The sequence below is a fragment of the Camelus dromedarius genome, chromosome 2, assembly GCF_036321535.1.
Source record: "Camelus dromedarius isolate mCamDro1 chromosome 2, mCamDro1.pat, whole genome shotgun sequence".
NCBI classification, from domain to species: domain Eukaryota; kingdom Metazoa; phylum Chordata; class Mammalia; order Artiodactyla; family Camelidae; genus Camelus; species Camelus dromedarius.
In genome coordinates this window covers 98,069,597-98,095,382 of record NC_087437.1, presented here as the reverse complement: position 1 = coordinate 98,095,382, position 25,786 = coordinate 98,069,597, and the positions used below count along the sequence as shown (strand labels likewise).

The window sequence follows — 25,786 nt, the reverse complement described above, 5'->3', positions numbered from 1 at the left end:
TAGTGTGATTCAAATGATAACAAATACAAAAGATACCTACTGTTTTCTGTCTTTCTTATTTCAAATTCACCTTTTGTACTGGTTAACTCTAGACCAGACACTTCTTCTCTATATGCTCAAAAGAGGTAGAGTCCTTTTGAAGAGTGCAAGATCTATAATCCAAAGAGATTTATTTAAACTCACACAACAATTAATGAGACTCAGGATTATGATTATTCAGAGATGTCTGGCCCAGACAGCATAGATTATTGCCCCTTCCTAGCTAAACTCCAAATACATGTGACAGGAAAATATGACTACAAAGATGGATGGCCATCCTCTTTCCTGATGACTCTCACAGAGCTGCTGTGTCTGATGACTGTGATGAAAGGGATACAGTTAGCTTCTAGGCTGAAGTTTGGAGACATCTAGACCGACTGAAAGAATTTCATAAAAAGACTAAAAACAGAGATTGATTATTTTTAGGACACATGATGATGAAGCACAGAGACTCGAAGGAGTGGTCAATCTGCCCATTACCTCCTCAGAGTTCCATTGAGATCCCAACTCAGCTCAGGGCTTGGTTCATTACTCCTGTATCTTCTCCTCCACCCTCACCTCTCTTCTACAAGACGTTCTTCTCTGGGTGATCCACAGGCATTTCAACTCAAAAAAGTTGTTCCTCAAGTTTGGGGACTGATTGCTTCAGCATATGTGCTTTCAGTTCTACTCAATTTGAAATAAGTAATTCAAATTGCCCTTGAAGTTAAATCTTGATAGAAACACAGTAAGGGTTTGAGAAAGGGCTCTGTCAGTTACTGTGTAGAGGGAAGGTTATCCTGGATTTCACAGTGCACAGACTAATATTATCAATCACTGGAATAGTAAAACCAACTTTGAGTATAATCTATAATAAAAAAAAATCACTATGTTTAACACCTGAAACTAATATAATACTGTAAGTCAACTATACTTCAATTAAAAAAAAACAGCAAGCCAGCTTTCTTTCTCCTTATTTTTGTCCACCAGTCCTTCCAGTCTTTGCATTTGCACTTTTCTCTGTGTGGGGAATATTGGTCCCAATGTTCTTTACTACACAAATTCCTACCACGCCAAGCAAAACTCTTCAGAATGTTGTCTGTTGCCTATCCTACAGTAGGTGTTCAAAACACACTTTGAACATCCAAAGCGTAAATGATTTTTAGATGAAAGAGTAGGGGAATGATAAGGAGAGAATCTGAAGAGAGTTCTTAAGGGCGCCTGGGAGCAGTTCAAGCTCGTTCAAGGATGGTGAAAGATGTGGTGACGTGTTCTTCTGTAAAAAGTGTAAGGGATTTTACATAATATCAGCTTCTCTGAAGAGAAAGGCCAGATGAATCAGAGGTGTGTTTCAGCACACTCGGGGGATTGTGATAGGCTACTTTCCGTCTTTCTCAGGGTAAGGTACCTGTGATGCAATTAACGTACTCTGACTTGTGTCTCTCCCCTCAGTGTTGGGGGGCTCATGGGGGGTCGAAAGTGGAGGTTATTAGGATTTCATTACGTGTTTTTACTTAAAAGACTTGCTTTATTAACTGTCAAGGGCTTAGAATAAGATATACATTTCTCAAAGTTACAAAGACAAAGGGAGAAAAAAGTGAAAACTAGAACCAAGATTCTACTAAATATGACTACTAAATTACTAGGAAAAGCAAAATGAACTACATTTGGATTACACTCAAAGATAAACTATACTTGAATTCTCTTTCTGATTTCTATTCATTTTCTTTTACTTTTTATTTTATTTTACAGGAAGTTTCTAATTTTGAGAATGCAAAACCAAAAAGGAAGTAAGTCAAATTTACTTTGAAAACTCTGTATTCTCTTAAGTTTGGTAATGTTGAATGAGTATTCGGGTGGGTTTCCTGCCAAAGTGCTTTTTAAAAAATTGTCATGTACAAATCCAGGTATGTTTTACTCTGCTACCACTTATGTTTATGCTGATGCATAGAAAACCTATGTTGTGACATTCCTGTAGACAGGGATGTGAAAATTACATTTTCAGAAGAAGAAACACGTGTCTAAACTAGGCTCTGATTAAAGTGGGAGCCTACTCGAAAACATGTTTCTATCGGTGACCTACTAATCTTCTGAGAGTTATTCTAATCCAAATAAAAATGTGTTTGCAAAGAGATTTGGGTTATTTAGGTCAGGCTTGGCTTTATATTCAGCACATCAAGCTGCCAGAGGACGTGACACACACATGTTGCATAAGGTAATGGGATTTTTAACTAATAAGCAGGAAATGCATAGGGGCAGGAAGTTGGTTTATGGGGAAATTTCCAGATTGGTTGCCAATGCTACAGGAGAATTGGCTTCCTTGCACTCCAGCATGGTCTGAGACCGAATTGTTAATATGTGCACTTCTTTCTGCATGTAGGCTTTTTCGACAGTTTTTGCTTCCCCTGCCCCAACACCTCCTCTCCCAAAGCACTTTGTGCTTTCATGTTCCTTCCTCCCTTTCCTGCTCAAAGCTTTCTCCCAGTAAGGATATAAAATGCATCCACTGTAAGTAGGTAATTGCATGATTAACAGCTTAGAGCACCTGCCAGGCAAGGCGAGTTGTATTTCAGCCCAGTTAGCTACTTAAACTGCAGCAGTGGCATTAAGCATGTGCAGGAGTAAAGAAGGAATTTTTTAGCAGGGTTCTTAGTCTTAAAAATCGCCCCACCTGTGTAGCTGTTTACTGTATCCCTGGATAAGGAACTGACTAATCCCAAATCAAATACTTAAACAAAATCACAGCTCTTGGCTTATGATTGGTGCTTCTACAGATGAGATGATACCCAAACATGGAAGGGCAGAGGAGGATGAATGAGAGGGAAAGTACCTGGTGCTTACTGAATGTGGATTTTTCAAATCAGTAAAATAAATCAAACTTAAACCAAATCAATGAATACGTTCTTCAGACCCCAACCAGCTAAAATCAAATTGAAAGCTCTCTTGAGTTCCTCAGTTCATTGGTCTACCACTCCCCTCATGGTATGCACCTACTTCACTTTATCATATTACAAATAGGTTTTGGGGAACATTTGCTGTTTTGCCAAGTAATGTTCTGTATAAGCATTTTTGAATTTAAAAAAAATTTAAAACAAACCAAAGTGGTTAGGAAAAAAAGAAACATTACCTTTGCAGGTTTTTGAAAAGAATGTGAATAGTGACAAACATTCAAGCTGCAGCAAAGTTAGTTAGTTCTATGTACATGTGTGAGTTCACCTAATGTGAAAATTGGTTAACGTGGGTGAGTCAGTATAGCCCTTTCCTCTGTTTCTGTCTTAGACATTTTACTATGGCAATTTTCAATTATACACAGAGGAAGAAATAATGATGAGCTCACGTCACCAAACTTAAACAAGTATCAATTTATAGTCCATCTTATTTCATCTCGACCCATTTGACTCCACTCTCCCACCACCACTAAGGTTTTTATTTTTTTAAAGCAGATCCCATACATCTGATTTCATGTTTCAATATATATCCTTAAAAACAAGAACTGTTTTTTTTTTAAACATAACCAGATTACCACTACTGCACTAGAACAAAATAAAGAAAAACAACATAATATCACCAAATATAGTCAATGTTAAAATGTCTCTGATAGCCTCAAGTGCTTTTCTATAGTGGTGAGTTTATTTGAATCATAATCCAAACAAGATCCATGCAATGCATTTCATTCATGTCTCTTCATTTATAGGCTTCTCTCCTCATTTATTTGTTAAGGAAACTAGATTGTTTAGAGGAATTTTTCATATTTTGAATTTTACTGATTGCATCCTTGGGTTTTTGGGGGTTTTTTTGTTTTTTTTTAAAACACGTGTTCTCTCCTCTGTTTCCCGTAAGTTTTCAGTTAGATCTTGAGGGCTGATAAGATTCAAGTCTGCTATCTCTCTCTCTATATTTTAAAAGTAGGTCATCAGTGACTGTACTTGCTGTTGCATTACCCCAGAAGCCCATATAGCTGGTTGTCTCTATCTTTATGACTGTGAAATTGCTTCGTGGATTCAGATGGTATCAGACTGATCATCCAGCACAAAGTTGCCCATTGGCCTTTCAGTTAAAAGCTTGGACAGCAATTGGTGATTGGAAATAATAACTGCCCAGAGTTACTGTTTTATTAGGGATTATACAATGGTTATATTCAATTTGTAACATTATTTCTGTATTTATTGAACAGAATTATTTTTATTTTATTTTTTTTATTTATTTTGTTTGTTTGTTTGTTTTGAACAGAATTATTTTTAAAAGAACTTTTCCACATTAACTATTTAGTTACCTTGAGAAAAATTTATGTAAAAATGGCCTATTCTTTTTTGGGGGGGGGTGGTTATAAGTGTTAGTTTCTCCCTATCACATGGAAATTTGCAAGCCAAGATTATACTTGTATAAATTGTACTTTGCTATCTAGGGTCAGGAAAATTCAGGACCATATGTAGAACTTAAGAGGTAGAATTTATTTCTGCTCTTCAAGGCATTGCACACATGTTTGGGTGATCTAATTTATGTTTCATTTAAAATATAATTTATTAAATCATGACTTAAATATGTTTCTTTTGTTCTTCTAGGTCAATCCAGAGATCTATGTCTGAAAGCAAAGTATTTGGTTAGTAATTCAGAATACTATTCATGCAAATGTTATGTTCTATTTGTCTAAAAGTGACTTTCTTCTGATAATCCCATAAAGCAATAATAAGTGATTAATGAAAGTCAAATGATTTGTCTTTGAATTCATTAGAAGAAATTTTTTTAAAAAAAGAAATGTGGTCCCATTCTAATTTTAAGTGGCTATGACAAATAAACCATTGATTTATTCAGAATAATTTCCTTTCATATTAAAAAATAATTCTTTACAGTGGTGTATCGGCTGATTATCTCCCAGCTTCCCAACTTTAGCTTGGTGACCTCTTAGATATCTTTTCAGATCTATGAATCTAGGAATGAATAAAAGAAGCCAAAAATAGTTGAATTATAAAAGACTTTTTCAAGCATTTCAAGCTCCAGAGCTTTTCTTTAGTTTCTGTGATTATAGCAATTTACAATAAAAATAAAGATGGGTTGACTTACATTTTAATTCTAAAGTAAATATCTAATTATTTTTAGAAAGTTAATGGATGGTGTCTCTCCCTTACAGATACAGGGAGTCACTAATTACAAAACATTCACAGTGACAAAACAATTGGATTATTCAATCAATAATTCATTTTTGTGCAGTTTGTCACATTTGTGGGTACCTCTTTTTCTTTCTCCCCAGTAGAGCCTAGGAGTTGAATCTTCAAATGCCCTTCTCCCTCTTTTCAAAACCAGTTTCCTGGATAGAATATGAAAAGCTCGCTCAGGCAGAGTGATGATCACCACGGATGCATCTACCACGGGCATCTGCGTTTTAATTGGGTCTGATCCTCTTCCCGTGGCAGCATCTGTGGGGGCTGAGTCCCATCTCACTAGTCAAGGCCCTGTGGCACTAGTTGCTAAATATTTTGAATATCAGCCTTGATTTGAAGATTGTATGTTCTTAAATAAAAGGAAGTAAGGCAAACTCTTATTTTCCATTTATATATGCCACTCTCATAGCAAATTCAGTCTGTGCACACAAAACTCTAGATATTTCCATGCTGACATAATTCTTGATGATCACCTGCCTTCTCTGTAGTCAAATATGAGAGCAAATAGCGCCTTTAAAACCAGCACAGCATGTCGAGTTTGTTTCCGTGTGATGCTTTGGTTGCATTATTTAAAATTTGTTTCATCAGTGGTATGATACAACATGTAGGAGGATTAGTCATCTGTAAGCAGATTCAGAAGGATTCCAGCTCTTCAATTTGGGGCAGTTCAGTTCTTTACAATGTGCCCAGACCTGCTCCAGCTGTTGGAAGGACGAGGCTGAGAAAATCATGGTTCTCCCAGTAAAGGATCTTAGAGTTTCTTGAAACTACCCCAGCTCAGTGTTCTCTCTACACACTTAATTATTTTATTAAAAACAATGAGGAATGTGGAGAGTGGGGCTACTTCAATTGATGTATAAAAAATAAATGGTTATTAATTCAGGAAAAATACATCAAAATAATGTAATCATAAGCTATCAAGAGGAATTTCAGCAGCAACCTTCTATTATATATGCTTGGGTCCTTATGTAGTTCATGGAAATAAATGGGAGCCCACAGGACATCTAGGGGTGTCCATCAGGGACCAGAACTCCCCAAAATGGACCACAACACTTAATATATCACTTACCAAGTTACAACCGTGTGCTGAACTTGTCTGATACCAAATTTCTTACATTTACCTGGCAGATGTTACTGTAAATTCTGCTAACCTACCCTTTGCTTTATTTTAGAGGGAAAAACTGTGAATGACACAATTTGGCAGGAACCCAGGACGCATGAGAATGATTCCCATATCAGAAGACTCTGTCAGCTAAAAGGTAATTGCTAAATTTAGTTTAGCTGACTTTGCATTTTCCTATAGTTTAAAGGGCAGGTAAGAAAAATTTACTTCTTTCTTCATTAAAATAAGCAGAGCATTGTGGTCTACTTAACAAGAAAAAACTAATAGAATAGAATGTATATATTATTAATAGAATATATGTGTGTGTGTAGATACACAGACATGCAGAAAGGAAGTGAAATCTAATTAAGTTGCCTGTTGAAGCAAAGAATCAATTGCAAAATATTTGAAAGTCTTTAATGTCTACAAGGATGCAAAAATATATTAAAATTAGCACACACAAAAACCTTCTAAAATAACGCTAATATATTAATGGTTGTTATTTTTAGGTTTTCTTAAAAATTAAAGAGAAAAAGCTTGATTATTAATGCAAGATTAAATACATTTTATCATTAAAAAAAGTCCCAAGAAGAGCAAATTAGCGGCCAGGTATAGGAAAATTTATTAATAATAAATGACTTCATAATTAAAATTACTTAACTTTGAGAAGGTAATGAATAAAACAGTAAGTCTTAATAGTTTGCAAAGATAAACAAAAACATAAAAAGTTGATCTGCTTGGTATTCTCTCTACAATGTTACTGTAACAAGAAATAATTGCTCATATTAGTTATTGATTATTTATGAGTTTCTGATTTTTTTAATTAAAAAATATTTTTTAGTATTTTTGGACAAAGGGAATTGTAATGTACTTTTATACTCAAGAGTTTAATGATTGGATTATACATTCTGCCCAGATTTTGCCTTTTGTTTTTTCACAGAGTTCATAGATTTACAAAGTAATTGTTTTGAAAATAATAATTTTCCTTTGAAATATTTCAGTTTTATCCAGGATTGTATAATGTTTTAGTGATTAGTTTTAAGTTAATTTTAAAATATTTACAGTTTTCTCCATTATAAATAAATAAGTAGGTGAAACATTTGGGGATTATTTTAGATATTTTCTTTTAATTATAACATAGGAAATGTTTTACTAATATATTTTGATTGGATTCTGTCCTCACCTCATGGATGCCAGCTGTATTCATTCCCTAAGACAGACATTCATCCCCCTATCCATTCATCCCTCCACCTCTTCAATAAGCACATGTTACTTCTTGATTATTGTATATTTATCTATAAAGAATAAAGAAGGTATAACTATATTACAGATTATTTTTAGTTATGAATTTTTCCATAAACCTCTTCAAGTATTCTATTTTCTTAAACTTTCTTTCTACAAAATATGGTGGTTTTTGTTCTTGTTTTTGTTTTTGCTTTAAATTTAGGAACAATTGGCAAATAGTTCTACTATAGCCACACTGACAAAGCAGCAAAAAATCTTGGTCTGAAGAAAAGTGCTTCCGATTAGTGATCTGTTCTTTGTCCAAGAACAAAAATGACAGCCTTTATGGAAGACTTTTCAGCTTTGACATGTCTCAGATCCTTAAGTGATTATGTGTTCGTGCTGTGTGTGTGTGTGTGCGCATGCATGTGCACGCACCTAAGAAGTTCAGCAGACATTTCAGCAGGAGCAGCTGAGTCACAGGACATTTCCTAGGGATTAATGCTGTGCTAGAGAGAGTTGATGGCCTGAGACCAAGGCTGTCGTTGCCATTGTAAATTGAAGGGAGAAATTTAGTCGAAGAGAGAGGGCCACAGTTTGTGGACTTGAATTTTATGGGTGTAGTAGCTTCCTTTGAAGTCTCAGAGTATTTCTAAGCAATTAGTGCCCTACATATCAACCTACAATATTTCTTTCTCATTTTAAACACTATGTTTTAGCTGTTAGTTGCATAACGACTTAAGAGTGGTCTACTGTGCCTGAGGATAGGCTGTCCGTAAAGCTGATTGAAATAACGAAAGCAAGGTGCTTCGTCACCCATGATTTTAGTGAATACTAGTGATGAAATGGTAAAGACCGTCTTTCAATAAAACAGAAGAGACTATATAGGGAAATACAAGGTGGGAGTGATAGTGACTTCTAAAGAATCTATTACAAACTCTAAGACCACAAAAAATGACCCTTTCTCTCAATTTTCATTTCAAAATGGTATTTCCATGTGACATGTTATATTAACAGCATTTCAGTCCTAAAGAGTATTGGGCCTGATGAAGGAAACTTCCACAGGGTATATTTAGCCAAGGATTTGTGCCTGGAATTTTAATCCCTAAAGATAGTCACATACCCTGATAACATGACTGTGTTATGTTGGTTAAGACAAAATTTATCAGATTAAGTTGAGTGCTGGAAGCATTTTTAGTTTATCTACTCCATTTCCTTCTTCTAAGAATAATTTTATTTAAACCTACATCTCTGGTACTGAGACTACACCTGTTAAATAAGTGGAGGATAAATTGAGTCAGGACTTTACAATTGAAAGACTGGCATAGCTTTGATATCAAGGGAAATTAATCTATAATTCATGTTAATTGTTTTCTTTCAGCATCATAAACAGGCAGAATATTCATAATATTCACTTCAGTAAATTAAAATCAATTTTAAAAAATCTTTAAATTTATTTTGGCCTTAGTTTTCTGAGGGGAAAAAAAGCCTGAAAAGAACAAACTTTGAAATCTATGAATTGGAATTTACCCAAGATCAAATTAAAATTTAAGTAAAGATATTTCCGAGAACAGAGTTTTCATTATTTTATAACAGAAAGTACAAAGAACAGAAACAAAGTAAAATTATTTAAAAAGTAATAAAAAGAAAACAAAACTTATTTGGAGATTTAGAGATTTTTTTTTCAAACAGTATGACTGCGATACACTATTTTATGAAAACAGAAAATATGCAAAAGAAAAACTGGCATGTAATAGTAAAGGATATAAGGGGCTGGAGAAATTCAGGAAGCATAGTTAGTAATGAAAAGAGAATTAATTCCACCCATACTGCTGCAAAATTATTCTTAAAATAAACCCTCTTTACATATGGTTTTGATGAGTCCATCATCAAAAAGAAAAAAGCCATTGGTAGAAGAGGATGTTAAGACCCTCCAGTTTAACAGTGGAAATTGCCATTAATTTGAAATATTCTTTCCTGGATCTAGTCAATATCATTACTGGGCCAGCCTCTTCAGAGTAAGCATAAGCATATAAATATTTCAGCTTAGTTTTTCTAGATCTTATTAATTCTTTTTCTTTATTGGCTCGATACCCTCATTTTCAAGATGTTAAATATATATAGCCACAAGTGTACTTACCATTCTGTTTAATTCTCAGGGACCAAAATTTGATTGAAAAATCATTTCTGAAGAGCATGTAATTTAACTCTGGTTAGACGGGACTACATGAGGAATGACAGAGAGAAGTCTGATTTTACACCTGAATGTCTTGCTTACGATGCGGGAATAAACCTCCTGTGCAGAGGTTGCCCGCCCCTGTGGGCCTCTCTCACCTCCAAGGAAGCCTCTCCGAATTGAATAATGATAACACTCTGAGTTCTAGTGTTTTGTACAAATGAGTCTTGGAATCCTTTCAATTCTTTAGGAGCGTTCTTACCTGAGTGTGGTCAGAAGTCTAATCTCCATTAGACTCACCTAAAAGCTGATTAGAAATATTGCCTTTTTTTTTTTCTACTTCATCCCACTTTTTTTTCCTGCATCTGCATTTGAGAGGCAGTTGGAGTCTGAATGTGCACGTTGGATAGCGCATTCTTACATACATTGTCATTTGTGACCCACTTATGTAGTTCATGCATGTACTAACAATCTACTGCTACAAACAAACCACCCCAAAACTTGATGACATAAAGCAGCATTTTATTCAGCCCATGGATTTTGAGGTCAGGGATTCAGTCAGGACAGTGCTTCACAATGTCTGAGGCGTCCTCTGGGAAGACCTAAATGCTAAGGACTTAAATGTCTGGTGACTAGGATCACTTAGAGTTTTCTTCACTTACATGTCTGGGACCTGTCTGGGATAACCTGAGGCTGGGCTCAGCTGGGAATGCCAGCTGGAGAACCATTATGTGGCTTCTCTATGTAACCTGAGCTTCTCCCAGGCTAGAGGCTGGGTTGTGAGAGGGAGAGACGTGAGCGGGAGCGTCACACATCACACTGGGAAGTGTCTGGAGAGTGAGCATCCCAAGGGACCCCAGTAGAAGCTGCCAGGCTTCTTCTAACCTAGACTTAGAGGTCACAGAACATCACTTCCACTGCATGTTACTGTGACAAGCCAATCACTAAGGCCAGTCCAATTCAATAGCGGAGAATTAAACTCCATTTCTTGATGGAGGACAGCCAAGGTCACACTGTGGAAGAACGTGGGATGAGGGAGATATTGTTGTGGCCATCTTTGGAAGATATAATGTGCATAGTACCCAATTCAATGACTGCCTTTATTGCTGCTGAGGATCAAATTGCTTCTCTCTTTATAAATGTTTTCTTGGAAGGGTAATATTGAGGAGATGACAGATAAATAAAATGTGTAAGACTACAAAACAAAGGGCTAATCTTCATGAAATGCCATGTTTCTGGTGTCCCTTTCTTGGTCCAAAACCCTCAAAAGTCTCCCATCTTCTAAGCAAAGGCCACAAACGGGTAGCTTTATAAATGTATTTATTTTGAGAAAAAGCTGGTTTGGGGCATACAGTATATTAAAATTCAGGAAATTTTACGTTAAAATTCAAATAGTTATACTCCCTTGAGAAACATGAGGAGAATTGACAATCCTGGGTCCGGAGTCTGAGGTGATTTCAGTTGAGTGAGCTGAGATCCATGGCTGCCCTTTAGCCATGGTGGACCTGCCCCTCGCCACACGCCTCCCAGTGCCTCCCTGACAAAATCCGCTTCGCTTAGTTAAGTTACTTATATGACTTCCTTAGATATTTATATTTGCAACATTGGTCTCATGGGTTATGTCCAAATTCCTCCACCTGGTACTCAGGGCTCATTAAAATTCCTCCTCACTCACCTACCCAGCCTCGCCTCCTCTGGTGCAATGTCTAGAATTGCCCTCTGACCTGATCAATCTCAATCTCTACATTTAATTAGACATGTTTCACTTCCTGCACACTACAGGCCAGTGTTCATGGCATTGCAGTTGTATTTGTAACTTTTCCTTTTCTTCTACTTTTCCAAACTGTCAGCCTTCTTCAAGCTTCCACGGAGGCCCTGCCTCTTGCACGAGTGCTCTGGGTCACGGGGCTGTCTCCCCACCGTGTGTCCCCATCACTCATTTTGCTGCCTTGCATTGTTGCGTAAGTGATGGCCCTGACTCAGCTGCTCCCAGATTTGAGAGTACAGGAGTCTACTTCACTGTTCTTTTCCTGTACCCAGAAGAATAATTATAGAGGGAGTGCTCCAAAATTCAGGGTAAAGGGATCAAAAAAAGGGAAGCGATGAAAAGGAATAAAGGAACAGAAGAATTTTTTCTAAATACAGAGACTAAAACATTTTTAAAAAGGCAGTAAAAACTCTGCTTCTAGCCTTCTAACCCTATGATGGACGGCAGCTCTTTCTTCAAAGAGCCACATCACAAAACCAGCTCATTTTAAAATTTAAGTATTTTCTGGAATCTTGGAGTGTGGTTACTCTGATTTGAAATATTAAGTCATTGGTGGCAATAACTCTGAGCTGTGAATTTAGCATATCTTTTAACCAGAGCTATATTGGGAGTTTGGAGAAAAACCTGCTCCGCTTTTTCATTGTGCATGGAAGGTGGGCCTTGCCTGCTCCTTCCTCCCCCACAGAATATAAGAAAGAGGAAGAGTGGAAAATTGAAGTAGTGACTAGAAGTAAAAAGGAGTGAAGGTGAAAGAAAAAGTCATCGGCCTGGTGGCCAGGAGATTTCTGTGGTTCTCAGTACCCTCATCCATAAGCGAAGGGGCTTCAGTTAAGTGATCCATAAAAAGTCCTGTCTTGGTCCAGCACAGGGTATAGTCCAGATTTAAATAAATGGAGCCTCTTTTACAGGGCCTGACAGGGAAATGCTACTATCTTTTGAAAAGGTTTCATTCAGCTGCAAGCAAATGGATGACACATTCCAAAGCTTTTGCCAAAGCATGCAGAGAACAATTTCAACATAAATAATTCATGCTGAGAAGACATAAACTAATGAAGCTCAAAATGCCAGGGGTGGGAAACTCGGTTTAACAGAAACAAGTGAGGTGATACCTTCATGGAATCGCAGCATTTTGGAGGTAGAAGTGGTTCACTGGCTAAGATACTACTCTTTTATTAGTGGGAAGGAAACTGAGTCCCAGAGAAGTTCCATGATTTGCCCAAGAACACAGCTGGTCAGTAGTATTCTTCGTTTTTATTGTGTTACATTTCTATTTTATTTGCACCTATTTCTGGTAAGAAGAGCGTATCTTCAAGAAAGTAAACACTTATGGTCTAGTCAATATAATGCATTAATAGACTAAGGAAAAATTTTATGAGTATTCAGTTGCACTTAAACTTCTTAAACCTCGTAATTCCTGGTAATGTCTATGTGACACCTCTTTTCATAGCTCTAAATGAAGACGGTTTTCTTTGGAGTAATAACGTACATTCTGTGCAAGGAAGAAAACTACAAGGCGTTTCTTATCAGGTAACGTGAATCATCAACATGTACGTGGTGTTTTGTGAAAACCGTCTTGCCCCTGAGCTCCGTCACATCTAGACGTAGTGTACAATGCTTAGCCTTGTCGTTATTTTGTATTTAGTTCCTGCAGGTTGTTTTGTAATTGATATGCTTATGTCTCTGTGAATTGGAATGTAAATGAAAAAAATCAAATGACAACTTGAATTAATAAACCATCTTGATTATGCAAAACGTCACGCTCTACAGACTTTTGATAAGTAACTGTGAAATTAATACACTGGGATTTTCTCTGACAAGACCTGTGCTAAGTGCTTAGAATGATCTAGCAACCTCCAGTGAGGGGCATGTCCTTCATGTTCCATGTTTGGTAAAAAATCATATACTGTGATTCCTGACATATCCCTTTAAAAATTGTATTAATTAGCCTAGGAGTTCAAGCAATTAAGAATTTCTGAACCTGGGGCCTCCCTAATAATAATAACATAGCATTAATTAACAGCCAAATAATTGCTATTCACCCTGTAACAAAAAATCGTACGTAGGTCAACAGGGCTAACTCAGGCACCATACTGATTTTTGATATTTTTCTGACAGCCATGGTATTCTCTTTAATCATTCTGATGGTTTTATTAGAAAATTTAGAACTGAGCTTCCTCGGTACAGTAGATTGATCAATAGGCAGAGGGTATGTAGCATGTGAATTGCAAGGGGCTGACTTGGTGAGGAAAGGGAGCTGGAATTCCTAAATCCAGCCTTATTTCTGAGGCTGTCGGAGGCCCTCCGACGCATTAGACAGTGGATCATAACCTTTGACCAACCGCAGTATCTGCGGGCTGCTCTGATGCTGCGGGAGTGATACAGCTATGCTCCCGGTGGGGCGCCTGCCCATGGCTGCCTGTTGCCAGAAAGTCATCCACCAGCCGGCTCTCGTGCAGGGCATGGTTGAGAGATCTGGAAACAGAGAGACTCTGCTTGGATCTTAGTTTGGCCCTAGTAGCTATAGACTTTGTGCAGTTAATCTCTCTCTGCCTCAGTTTTCATCATCTGTAAAATCAGAACCTATACCTCATATCTGTCATGAGGATTAAGCGAGATACTTCATTAAAGCACTTAGCTTCATGGCTGGCACTCAGGAGATGCTTAAAAAATTCAGTTATTGTCATTGAACCTCTTCTTTTCCCTTCCCCTTTTCTCCTCCCCTTACTTTTTGCAAGAACTTAATGACACTTTCATAAACACAGCTCGCAGATTAGCTCTGAAATATGCAGTCTCATCCTCCCAGATTTAGGTGAGGTCTCACATATAGTATCTAAGTGAAACATTATCTAGTAACCAGGAAAAAATAACAGTCAGTTTATAGTAAGAGCTCCCCGACATGCTTTGTGCCCAGAGAAACCCTTCTTTAAATCTGTAGTAGAAAAACAGAACCATCTCAGAAATAAGAAAATGATGTAGAACATTCTTGGAAGAAAGGGTTAAAGATAAATCTTTAACACCAAACTTTCTATATGTTTTCACTGGCCAAGAAATGATCCTTCTAGAATGGTAACCATTCATTTGTACTATGTAGTTTATCACAAAAGATTAGCTGTGGGAATTCATAGCCAGTGACGGACAGGTGGGAGCTATTGAATCTAAAAATCTTGGTGTGAGAATTGGGGCTGGTCTTATCTATCTTTAATATGTCTCTTCTTATTCATAGTAGGCATTTGATTGAGCTTAACTAATTAAGAAACACTTTTTCCTGAATGACAGAATATTTCAGTGCAACAGAGTATTACTAAATATTAAGCAGTACTATGCAAATTGTTAATCTATTAACTCTTTGTGACCAAGGAAAAGTAGAAGCAGCTTACTCTTTGAACGATGTGGGAGAGAGGGAACCGTTCTCTGCTCCAAGGGGAGACTGGCCTGTCGGTGGAGTTCATAAAAACGGACTCTGGCACAGACTGTGGCCTCTAATAACATGAGAAGTGACATCAGGGCAGTGTTTCTCCAAGTGTGGCGTGGGAACCATCTGTATCAGAATCGCTTAGGGTATCTGTTAAAAATGCAGATTTCTGAGCCATACCCTGGTCCAAATGAATTATATCAGGGGTCCAGGAATCAGTATTTTTACATGAGTCTTCAGAGGAGGCTCAGGACCTGACAGGTGAGATTCTGGGACGCAGACAGTTGATGAGCACTTGTCTGTAGACATGATGTCTCATGCACTTTCACTTTACAAACCCCAACTTGGCTCAGGTCTCGTCTGGGGAGACAACAGCCTCCTGGAAAAACCAAAGCTGATACTTGTTCTGCATTATGGGAATGATATGCATTCATTACAGAACTTTTTAAAACTATATAAAAGTAGAAAGGATTAAGATACTGAATAATATCTTAATAGAGTAAATGTTTTCACGGCACTGGCCATTTTACTGAATATCATTAACATGAGATAAGTTCCCAGGATGCCAAACATATTATAGTTATTATCATAGGATCATGCTTACAAAATATATTTTGGACAATAAAAATATTCAGAATAAAAGAGTTAAACATCAACTGAATTTTCTGAATAGAAAACCCTCAACCAGACATGTTTCCTTCATGTTCTCAAAATGAGAAGAAGGATCTCAGATGGAAGAAGTTACAAGGAACCAAGTGGCAGGAGTCGGAGAAGATGTCTATGGAACGTCTCCTCCAATAATGACTGTGCTCGGTGAATATTTTTGTCTACTTGGCCTGGGATGGGTTTGCGGGCGAACCAGGCTTGCAGGAGAAGTGCTGACGGGAGAGTTTGAAGCAGAGCAGACTGCCTGGTACTGTGATCGTCATACCAACCCTAAAGAGCATCCTGGGGTGACTGGACTCCCAGCATGTGTTTTGTATCCTTTGTTCTTGTTTGTTCTTTCCTGGCAGTGTTCAGTTGATGGCTCAAACCTTTTGTAGCATATTGAAAAGGGTATAAAATATGCAGTAATATTTTCAAAAATGTTTCATGCCTCATTTCTCACGTAAATTCTTAGGTTGCATTCAGCCTTCAGAGCGTCATTCATATGCATGATGGGCAAGAGGGATAACATTTATTACTTTCAGTGCTGGTGATATTAAGCACTGTCAAGCTCCCCCACCCAGCACGGCACCAAAACGTTTTCTCCCTGGGCAACTTCAGTGGATAAAGTGTTGCTGAGGGAATTAACTGTTAGATATTAAAATAAGTGTTTATATTTATATAAAATATATATTCATAAAATATGTAAATACATCTACTTATTTATTATAAATAATCAATATATAATATTTTAATATATATGTATATGATAAAATAGATATGTTTATATTTTTATAAAAATATGTCTGTCCCCCAAAACCTTAGGTTCCCTTCTGTGGCAGATATTACTAAAGGTTAGATCACTCCACACCCTTTCAGTCTATTTCTTTCTTGATGTCCTTTTCTATGGAGACTAAAGATGAGTATTTGAATTGTCAGGCTCCCCTGTAGTTAGGGGTGGTCATAGAACCCAATTCTGGCCAATGAGATGCGGTAGATATAAATGTCAAAACGCCTGGGGAGGGCTTTCTTTTTTGAAGAAAAAAGCAAAGCCTCCTGAGGAGAAAGCTTTGTCCTTTGCCCTTCTCTCTCCCTGGAGCTGGGACTTGATACCTGATGAGTTAGCAGTTGTCTTCCAACCACAGGGCAAAAGGCACATGTTAAAGATGGTGGAGCAGGCAAATGCACAGAGCTTTATTCATCAATGACATTTGAGTAACTGCAGCATTGGACCGACTATCTCTGGACTTACTGTGTGGACATATAAGCCCCACATTTGTTTAAGCCACTATTGTTGGTTTTCTGTTCCACAAAGCTGAATGGATGTCTAACTCATACACTTTATTATTAAAACTGTTACTTTTGCTAATGCTGAATCTCTCTATTGATATTAGACCGAACTGTGAACACAGAGTCGGATACTGTCTAGACTCAGCTCTGATTGTACAGTCTAGACAAGCCTCCTTCAATTCTCAAGCAGTGTAATTGACATTTAGAGTTGAGAGTTAGTCATTTAGTCGGTAAGATGAAAATCAGATTAGTAGCAAAAAATCTATTAACTACATACAGTCTATTGGCTAAACATAGACTTATAACTGAATCCCAGGCAGCACACCATTGTCGGGAAAGGTATGTAAATTAGATCAAAGTAGGACTGCTTTTTCATGAGCTTAACTGAGGTCACAACAGCAGGTGACTGGGGAAGAATTTTAAGGTTATGCTGCGATCTGCTTGTTAACAAACAGAAGAGGCAGGTCTCGCATTAGATTTCATCAGACACGGTTTTCTGTGGTTCTAAACAAAGGTGTGAATAAACTATAAGGCAGGGAAAGATATGGCCAAAATGACAGATTGTTTAATTGGTACCCACAGTGTCAACCTCCAAATAGTCTTTACGTAAGATGTGATAATCCAAAGATGAACTAATGATGTTGTATATTGTTCATATTTTCAAGTACTTTCTTCTCCATTATTATAACTTCAGCAACTATATTAGCTATCTGCTGCTACATAACAAATTACTCTCAAATTTAGGGGCTTAAAACAACCAACATGAATGACGTCAGAGTTTCTGTGAGTCAGGAGTTTGGGAGTCGTAGAGCTGGGGATTCTACCTCAGGGGCTCTTAGGAGGATGCAGTTAAAATGGCGTCGGAAGGCTGCCCATCGCGGAAGGAACTGCTTCTAAACTCCGTCAGGGCTGCAGCCAGGAGGCCTCAGCTCCTGGCTGGGGGGCTGTTTGGAAGCATCGGTCTCCCACCATATTGGCCTTTCCATGGGGCTGCTTGAGGGTCCTCATTGCATGGCATTTGGCTTCCCTCAGAGTGAGCTATCCAAGACACAGAGTAAGAAGGAAAACCTTTTAAAATCTGGCCTCAGTTATTGCTTAGTGGGTACAGAGTCTCTATTTGAGATGATGAGAAAGTTCTGGAACTAGATAGTGGTATTATTGGTTGTACAACATCATGAATGTCCTTAATGCCACTAAGTTGTATACTTGAAAATGATTAAAGTGGTAAATTTATGTTATGTTTATTTCACAATAAAAATTTTAATAAATAAATAAATATAAAACTATACTTTGAAAAAGATCTAGTTTCAGAAGTCATACACCATCACTTCCACCTTATTCTATTTGTTATAAGCAAGTTATTATATCCAGCTCATATTAAGGGGGGGCATTCTGATCCATCTTTTGAAGAGTGCAGTATAAAGTAATTTGTGGACATATTTTAAAACCACCAGAGCTACTTGATAATATTTTAAGGTTATACGTGGAGGAGTTTTCCTGCATCCCAAGGGCAAGATTCTAACTCATTCTGCAAATAGAAAAAATATAGAACTCTGTTAGCTAGAAGAGAATGTAACTCCCTTTTTTAATATAAGACTTTAAATAAAGTGGCTTTAGTTGTTATTAAAAGCATATTGAATGTTATGAAATACACATCTTTGGTAAAGTGAAATTAAAAACAGACTAGATTTTCTTGCTTTAGTTTCCAAAGTTATACTGTATCTTCATCTATCTATCTGTCTGTCTATCTATCTATCTATCTATCTATCTATCTATCTATCTATCTATCTATATTCCCTTTTAAAGCAAGGAAAAAACCTTAAGCAACCCTTATTTTGACTTTTATTCACAGAAAAAAAAATGGTTGATGGTAACAAATGAATTTTATGAATGAGCTACTTTATCCATCCAAGTTCTAATTCTAAATACATATGGGTGTTTTCCCCTCTTGATCATCTTAAATGGATGATAGGAATTATATGGGTATTCCTTAGCACCATTCTCATTTTTAAAGAATTATATAATTTTAAAAAATGGCTAGTAAACATATTCTAGTAACTTACACTGCGCCAAGCACCAAATACTAGTTGACATCTTTAAAAACACAACAGGAACCTGAAAATGTGGACTTAATTCTTTAAAAATCTACATACTACACTCAAAGGCAAAATAAAATCCAGTCATTCAGTATTAGCTTCAGTCCCCTTAGCTATTCTGTCAGTTTCTACTTTTTGCTTCTTGGTCCTGGGCTGCAATTTGTGGGACTTCTGCCAAACCTTGGACTTTTGGTTACTACAAAGCTTAAAATTTGCTTTACCTTTATGTAAGTCGTAACTCTTGACCTAGGACTTCTTGTTTAAAGTCTCGGTGCCTCAATCTCCTTATGTGTAAAATGATGCTAAGAAAAACTTCTCATGATGGTTATAAACATTAAACAAAACAGCATATGTATACCACCCCCAGAAGGTGTTCAGTGAACATTTATGTCCTCTCCCTAAACTTTTCTTAATCCCATTGTAGCCTTCCCCTTGGAATAAAATTGAAATTCTCATCTATTTTCTGTTATAAACTCCATTCAATGCCCTTTGCTGAATTCTTGTGGTGTCCTAGGCGGGACCTGTGTTTGTGTTAGGTACTTGGATTTTTCGAGAGTAGAAGCAGACAGTAAGGAGCTCACATTGCCAGGTACCAAACATAATAAAACTATCCTGTGCTGCAACCCCAAGTATCACCCAACTCCAAATGTATATTTAGTTTGAGTTTAAACTCTCTCAGAGTTTCAAAAAGGGAAACCCATTATGTACCCGATAATGAAGAGCATTAAGGGAATAAGGAATAGACTGCTTCATAAACTATTTTTCTGACCCTAAGTCTCTTTCTACCAAACTTCTTCTGGATTTTGGACCATGTGTTGGGACTGGAGTAAGTGAGGGATTGGGAGTGAATTCACTTTATATAATGTATTTATTCTCTATATAGATCCATGGACATACATATTAATCTTTGCATATGTGTATGTAAAGATGAAGCCACTGATGAAACATTAATCAGTGTACTTTGATAACATAATAATTAGAATTGAGAAAATGGATCCTTTCTCAATTATTCTGGTACCTTGGTACAGTTTCATTTATTTGTTTTTAAAGAATGTCAACATCACTTTTTTTTTCCCTAATATTAAAAAGGGTGATTTTGAATGTTGACGTCCACCTCCCATCAAAGACATGTTAAACCTACTGCCAATGAAATGGTAGGAAAGTTCCCCTTGGATAATCCTATTTAAGTGGTTTTTCCATCTCTTTTCCAATAATTTTAACACCATGAGCATTGTTTTCCATAGTTCTCTATTAACTTTGTTTTCAGCTGCTACATGAAAGTGTGATTAGAGAAAATAAAAAGACTTGTTCTTACTGAGAAATTTCCCAACTCAAGAGAAGAATAAGCATTTCCTTCAAAAAAGGGTGAATTTTTGTGTAAAAAAAATTCCCTAAAATTTAGCATTTTTTTCCTGAGATATGGAAAATTTTATACTGTTATAAAGTATATCTTCTTTGTGTTCCAACTCTCTCCTATGACATTAAACTCCTCAGATCACATTAACCACCTCAGATCACATTAACCACCTTCCTTTCTTGTTGAGCTATTGCTAAACAGAGGTTCAGGGAAAGGACATGCTTTTGCAAGTATGGAAAATTTCCAGGACACTCATGTACATCAGCAAATCTTGTAGTATGATGGACTTGAATAGCTTGTAAGTTCTCTTTGCTGTTCTTTTTTCAGATTGACTTTTGGAAACACTGCAAGTTAAATTATACAATTTTATTTGATTATTATTTCCCAGAGTATAATATAAATTTGCAGATTCTGTGGCAAATAACCACTTTCAACAAATCAAGTTTCTTTATGTAGGCATAAATATGATACTTTCCAGATACCGCCATTCACAGCACTCTTTTCCCAAAGATAATGTTACCATCTAAGTTTCGGTAGTAGTTTTCTTCTCAACCATAGTCTTTTTGCCTAAGGGTTGATAGCTATGCGAGGTAGGAACAGGTGATGGAAAGATACCTAAGTGTTACTTCTGTTCCCTGAAAAATTACTGTCCCCTACCTTGTTTGTTTCCCATGCCTTTTAAGTGTTTAATCATTAGTTAAATATCAAAGAGCTGCGGGGAAAAAAACAACTGAATTCAATGAAAACCAAAAGGACCTTCCAGATGAAAATAAAGCCCTGCATTTGGGAGGACTGAAAAATAACTTAATCAGAATCAAGAGAACTGGATCAGAAGACCTGGAGCTTCCACTGGCTGTGCTCTTAGGCTATTAAATTCACTCCATGTCTTAGTTTTTTTACTTTTTAAAAGTTAGATATTGGACTAGATGAATACAGAGACTTCTTTAAATGCTAAAAGTCTATAATAAATAGTAGCTCATTCTCATTTATTCCTTGATACTCTTCTGAGTTCCAAGAGTTTACATAAGGTAACAAAAGGAGATACTTATATAATTTAATGACCCTAAACTTACTTGAACAATGATGAACTCCTGTGACCCACTCCTCATTTTATAGAAGCATAGAGAAGGGAAGTGGCTTGTTCAAGTCCACATGGCTGGTCACAATGCAGAGCATCACAACAGTCACTTATCTGCAGACCAAGGCTGATTCTATTAAACCAGGTTTTCCTGATATTTTTCATTTATTTCTTGTGTATGTTAAATTATAACTCCTAGATATAAGGGTTGTATTTTTTCTACGTCATTTCCTAAACTCATTACTCCTTATAGTGCTAGGAATCCAACAGGTGCTTAATAAAAATAAATTTATATACTGGTTCTTAAATTTCTCATTGTTCATGTGTTTTGGTCATGACAGAATGTACCCAAAAAAGAAATGTTCTTATGAACAGTTTCAGAAACTTCTTCAAAATTGCAAAGCATAATAATATTACAGGGAAGTAAGAAAGATGTTGCTTCTGTAGCCTTTGCTCTTAAACCAACCCTACCTCATTTGCATCCCTGACTTGTGTAATTCTGGCAGCTTCCAGCTGGCTTGGCAGTGTCTGCACGTCAAAAGACTGACCCCAACCTATGGGTCAATGAGCAAAGAGCAGTCTTGGCTCCTCATACAGAAATGGGGGAGAGATGGCATGAACTTGGAACTTCCTTGTGCCATGGAAAGTAGAGCTAGGTGGCACATTATTCCAATTCCAAGAATTATGCACCTCAAAATCTGCTTGAGAGGAAGGAGAAAGAGCCAGAAGTCTGCACTAGAACTTGAGTGGGTGATTTGTATTTACCCAGCGGGATAAGACTGTTACATAAAGGGCTTTGTTAGGCATGCTAAATTCCACTGCTTAGCTGTTCAAATGCTTGCTAATCTTCCAGGCAAATACATTACCCTTCACACCTTACCTGATGCAAACTTTCTCTCCTATGACTAACCATCGCATCTTACTTGTATTTCTCATATGACACACATTAAAATTTTTCTCCAGATGTATTTTTGACCAGCTATTCCGTTCCCATATATTGACTGAGCATGTTAGAGACCAGGATTGAGATGTGCAAAATAGTTCCGGAACCCCAAAGAGCTCACCTTTCAGTGGAGGGGACAGACCCAAAAACTTACATGACTGTTTTTTTAATCACTCACATTAAACAATGAGCATTACAAGGTAGACAAAATGTCTTACTCTCTTTTGCATCTCCCACAGATTAGGTGCCCAGTAAATGTGTGTTGAATGAATAAATAAATATCTTATAAGCCTTCTAGGAGAATATATTCTATTTCATTAATTAATGTATTCAACTGCTTATTCATTCAATGGCTTTTTTATTGTGCCCGACCCTATTTTAAGTGCTGATCCATCTTCATTTAATTTCAACTTCTATCACTAAAATAATAATACATTTTGTAATTATAATTATAAAAATATATCTAACATCAACATGGCAATTTTTCCACCAGTTATTTCTTCAATCAATATTTCATTTGTGTAAATGAATTATTTTCAAATTGTTTTTTTAGTTAGTTGTAGTTCCAAGAAAGCAGTAAAATAAACCTCTGAAATGAAACTTGTTTATTTTCATGTATTTGCACTGATTAATTCTAGCTCATAATCTTCTTGGTTTTATTACTATACATTGAGTTACTAAATGTTAATTGATCATTGTGACCTTACAAATTATCTTGTTAGAGTATGTTTTAGGTCATAAATAGAGAGTAATCATTTTCATATAAAAGAGAATGGAGATACAGCTTTGGCAGAAAAAGATTTGATTAAAAAAACTGGTATTCTAAATACATTTTTAGATTACAGAATTTCTCCCAATTATAGAACTAATATATCTTCATTGTAGAAAACTTAGAAACTGTAGGGTATATAAAGAAGGAGAAGAAAGAAGCCACCTAGAGTGGTATTTGTGCTTTTTATACAAATTCACATTGTGAGAACACAATTCATATAGTTAGACGAATTGAATTTATTTAGTCTCCATAAGCCTAAGTTTCTCCTGTTTAAAGGAAGGGATAAAATTGGAAGGGATTTAAATTTCCTCGAAGTGAAATATATATATGAAATAGAACATATATATATATATAATATTAAATATAAATATATACGTAAAGAAAATATATAGAAAGGATATATATATACACATATGAATAGGCTTACAAATCTGAGTATCTACCTGATACTTATATTCCATATTGGAGAACTATATTTAACTTATAAATTAAAACCCTGAATTTGGTTGGTCTTAATTCGGCTGCCAATACTAGAAAACTAGTAATTATGCTGGCTCCTGAAAATCTTGTGAGAAAGAACATTGGATTAAAAGTCAGAATACTTGATTCTCATTCTAGCTCTGTTGTTAATGAATTATCTTTCCCTGGATAAGCCACTTAGCTTCTCTGGGTTTTCTCATTTTTTAAATAGACTGGTAGACTAGATGTCCAATAAGTTCCATCCCAGCTCATAAAATATGATTGTAGGACTAATTCAGTTCAATAATTCATTGATGCTATTTTCAAAAAATTATTCTATCATCCTAACAGTCAAGCAAAGTGTCAGAAAATGTGGTGTATTTAATCCAACACTTGTAACAAAATTTTTACATTATTTAAGGAATGTGAGCAAAGTGAATTAAAAGATATGAATATTTATATATGAAAGATACATACATACTAAAGTATATGTATAAAATTTTTAATTCATATTCACTTGTAACTACTTTTGATGGAGAAAAACAATAAATAAACTACAATATTTTAATTTCCTCTCATTTCTCAATTCTTAATACTGTTTTTCGCATCATTACATTTTGAAGAAATAGATGAGTACCAGATCAAGTCCTCAACCCTTTATTCATTTATATATTTCATATTATTATTTCAACTAACTCATATGGAGTACTAACTATTAACAATGTTAAAGGTACTAAAGATACTGCAAGATACCTATATAGAAGGGTATGGTTCCTGCCTTCTTTCAGTTTAGAGTCTATTGGAAAGAAAGACATTTAACCAATGATGACATGAAAATATAAATCTGAAACTGCAGTGAAAGCCAAGAAGGTAAAGGAATGAAGACTTAATTTGAACTTGGAAGTCAGGAAAAATGTCTCTGAAAAAGAAAATAACATTTAGATTGAGGCTCCAGGGGTGAGTAGGAAGGAATTAATCAGGTCAAGAGAATGAGAATAAGCATTCCAGGCAGAGGGAGCAGCATGTACCAAAATCTGAGGAAGGAGAATTATGGAGGTTGGGAACTAGAGGTCTGCATCTTGTGAGCCAGAGGGGAGCCTAGAGATATGGGTCTTATCGATCCAATTAGGTATGGTGGATTTTATTTAAGGAATACTGTGAAATTCTGTAGTAACTTAAGTGGGATAGTATCATCAGATTTACATCTTTCAAAGAGAACTTGGACATTATATTACGAATCAACTAAAGAAGTGCATAAGCTAAAAGAAAACCAATTCAGGACATGGCAATAGTTTCAATGAGAGAAAATTAAACTAGGGTGGTAACAATGGGAATAGATAAAAAAAGAAACAGATTCAAGACACATTTTAGAGAATAGCCCAAACTCAGTTAAGGAATAAATATAAGTAAACAAAGGAGAGGTAAATGGCAAAGGTGGACTGTGCAGCAGGGTAAATAAAGATGATGTTCTTCATCTTGAGTTTAAGAAGACCAGATGAGAATCGTGTTGGGGCAGGGGTGGTGTTCAGAAGCCAGTCTGATCATGTTTACACATCGTTTTAAGTAGGTAGTTGGATATGTGAGTCTGAATCTCTGAAGAAAGCCCTAGAGAAATAAATTGGGAATCATCTAAATATAAATGGTATTAAAAGCCGTGTGTGTGCACGTGTGCATGTGTGTGCGTGCACGTGTGTGTGTGTGTGTGTGTGTGTAGATGAGGAAAAAAATGATGGTAATATTAGATGAGAACTCAGAGTTAGTTCTAAAGGAATTTAAGCATTTAATTTGAGAGAAAAGGAGGTATCAGCATGTAAGAGAGAAAGAACAACCAAAAAAGGTGAAAAGAAAACCAGGAACATGATGTCACAGAAGCCAAGAAAAGAGTTTCCTAAAGGTCATCATGGTCAATATTGCTAAATATCAAGTAGTAAAGGAGTCTGAGGATGGTTCACTGGACCACAAAAGCAATTTAAATGGAAAGGTAGAGACAAAAATTGATTGATGAGTACATGAGGTGGGTTGAAAGGACAAGAAATTTAAAAGATTAAATTAAAAGAAACAAACACAGTTAACATTTTGTGAGAATCATGCCTGGGAAAGGAGTAGAAAGAGTGGTTAATAAAAGATAGTGAATTAAAGATAGATGAGATCAGAGCATGTTTGAAGGCTACTGGGAAAAGTCCTTTAAGGGAAGATGATCAAAATTCAGTAAGGAGGGAAGATGAATAAACTTGTAAATCAAGTTCTGTCACTCCCCTGATTAGAATAAACTACATATTCCTCAGCC

At 36.2% G+C, this 25,786-nt stretch overlaps 1 protein-coding gene across 1 annotated transcript in view; it reads left to right on the top strand.

The window, feature by feature from the left end:
- The first annotated feature begins 1,364 nt into the window (after positions 1–1,364).
- Positions 1,365–25,786, top strand: part of SAMSN1 (SAM domain, SH3 domain and nuclear localization signals 1) — a 106,781-nt gene continuing 82,359 nt past the window's right edge. Inside the window, exons 1-5 of the mRNA XM_031457870.2 lie at positions 1,365–1,417; positions 1,771–1,808; positions 4,581–4,618; positions 6,350–6,436; positions 12,895–12,974. Of these exons, the coding sequence (XP_031313730.2) occupies positions 4,597–4,618; positions 6,350–6,436; positions 12,895–12,974 (189 nt within the window). The 5' untranslated portion in view covers positions 1,365–1,417; positions 1,771–1,808; positions 4,581–4,596. The remainder of the gene's footprint in view (positions 1,418–1,770; positions 1,809–4,580; positions 4,619–6,349; positions 6,437–12,894; positions 12,975–25,786) is intronic.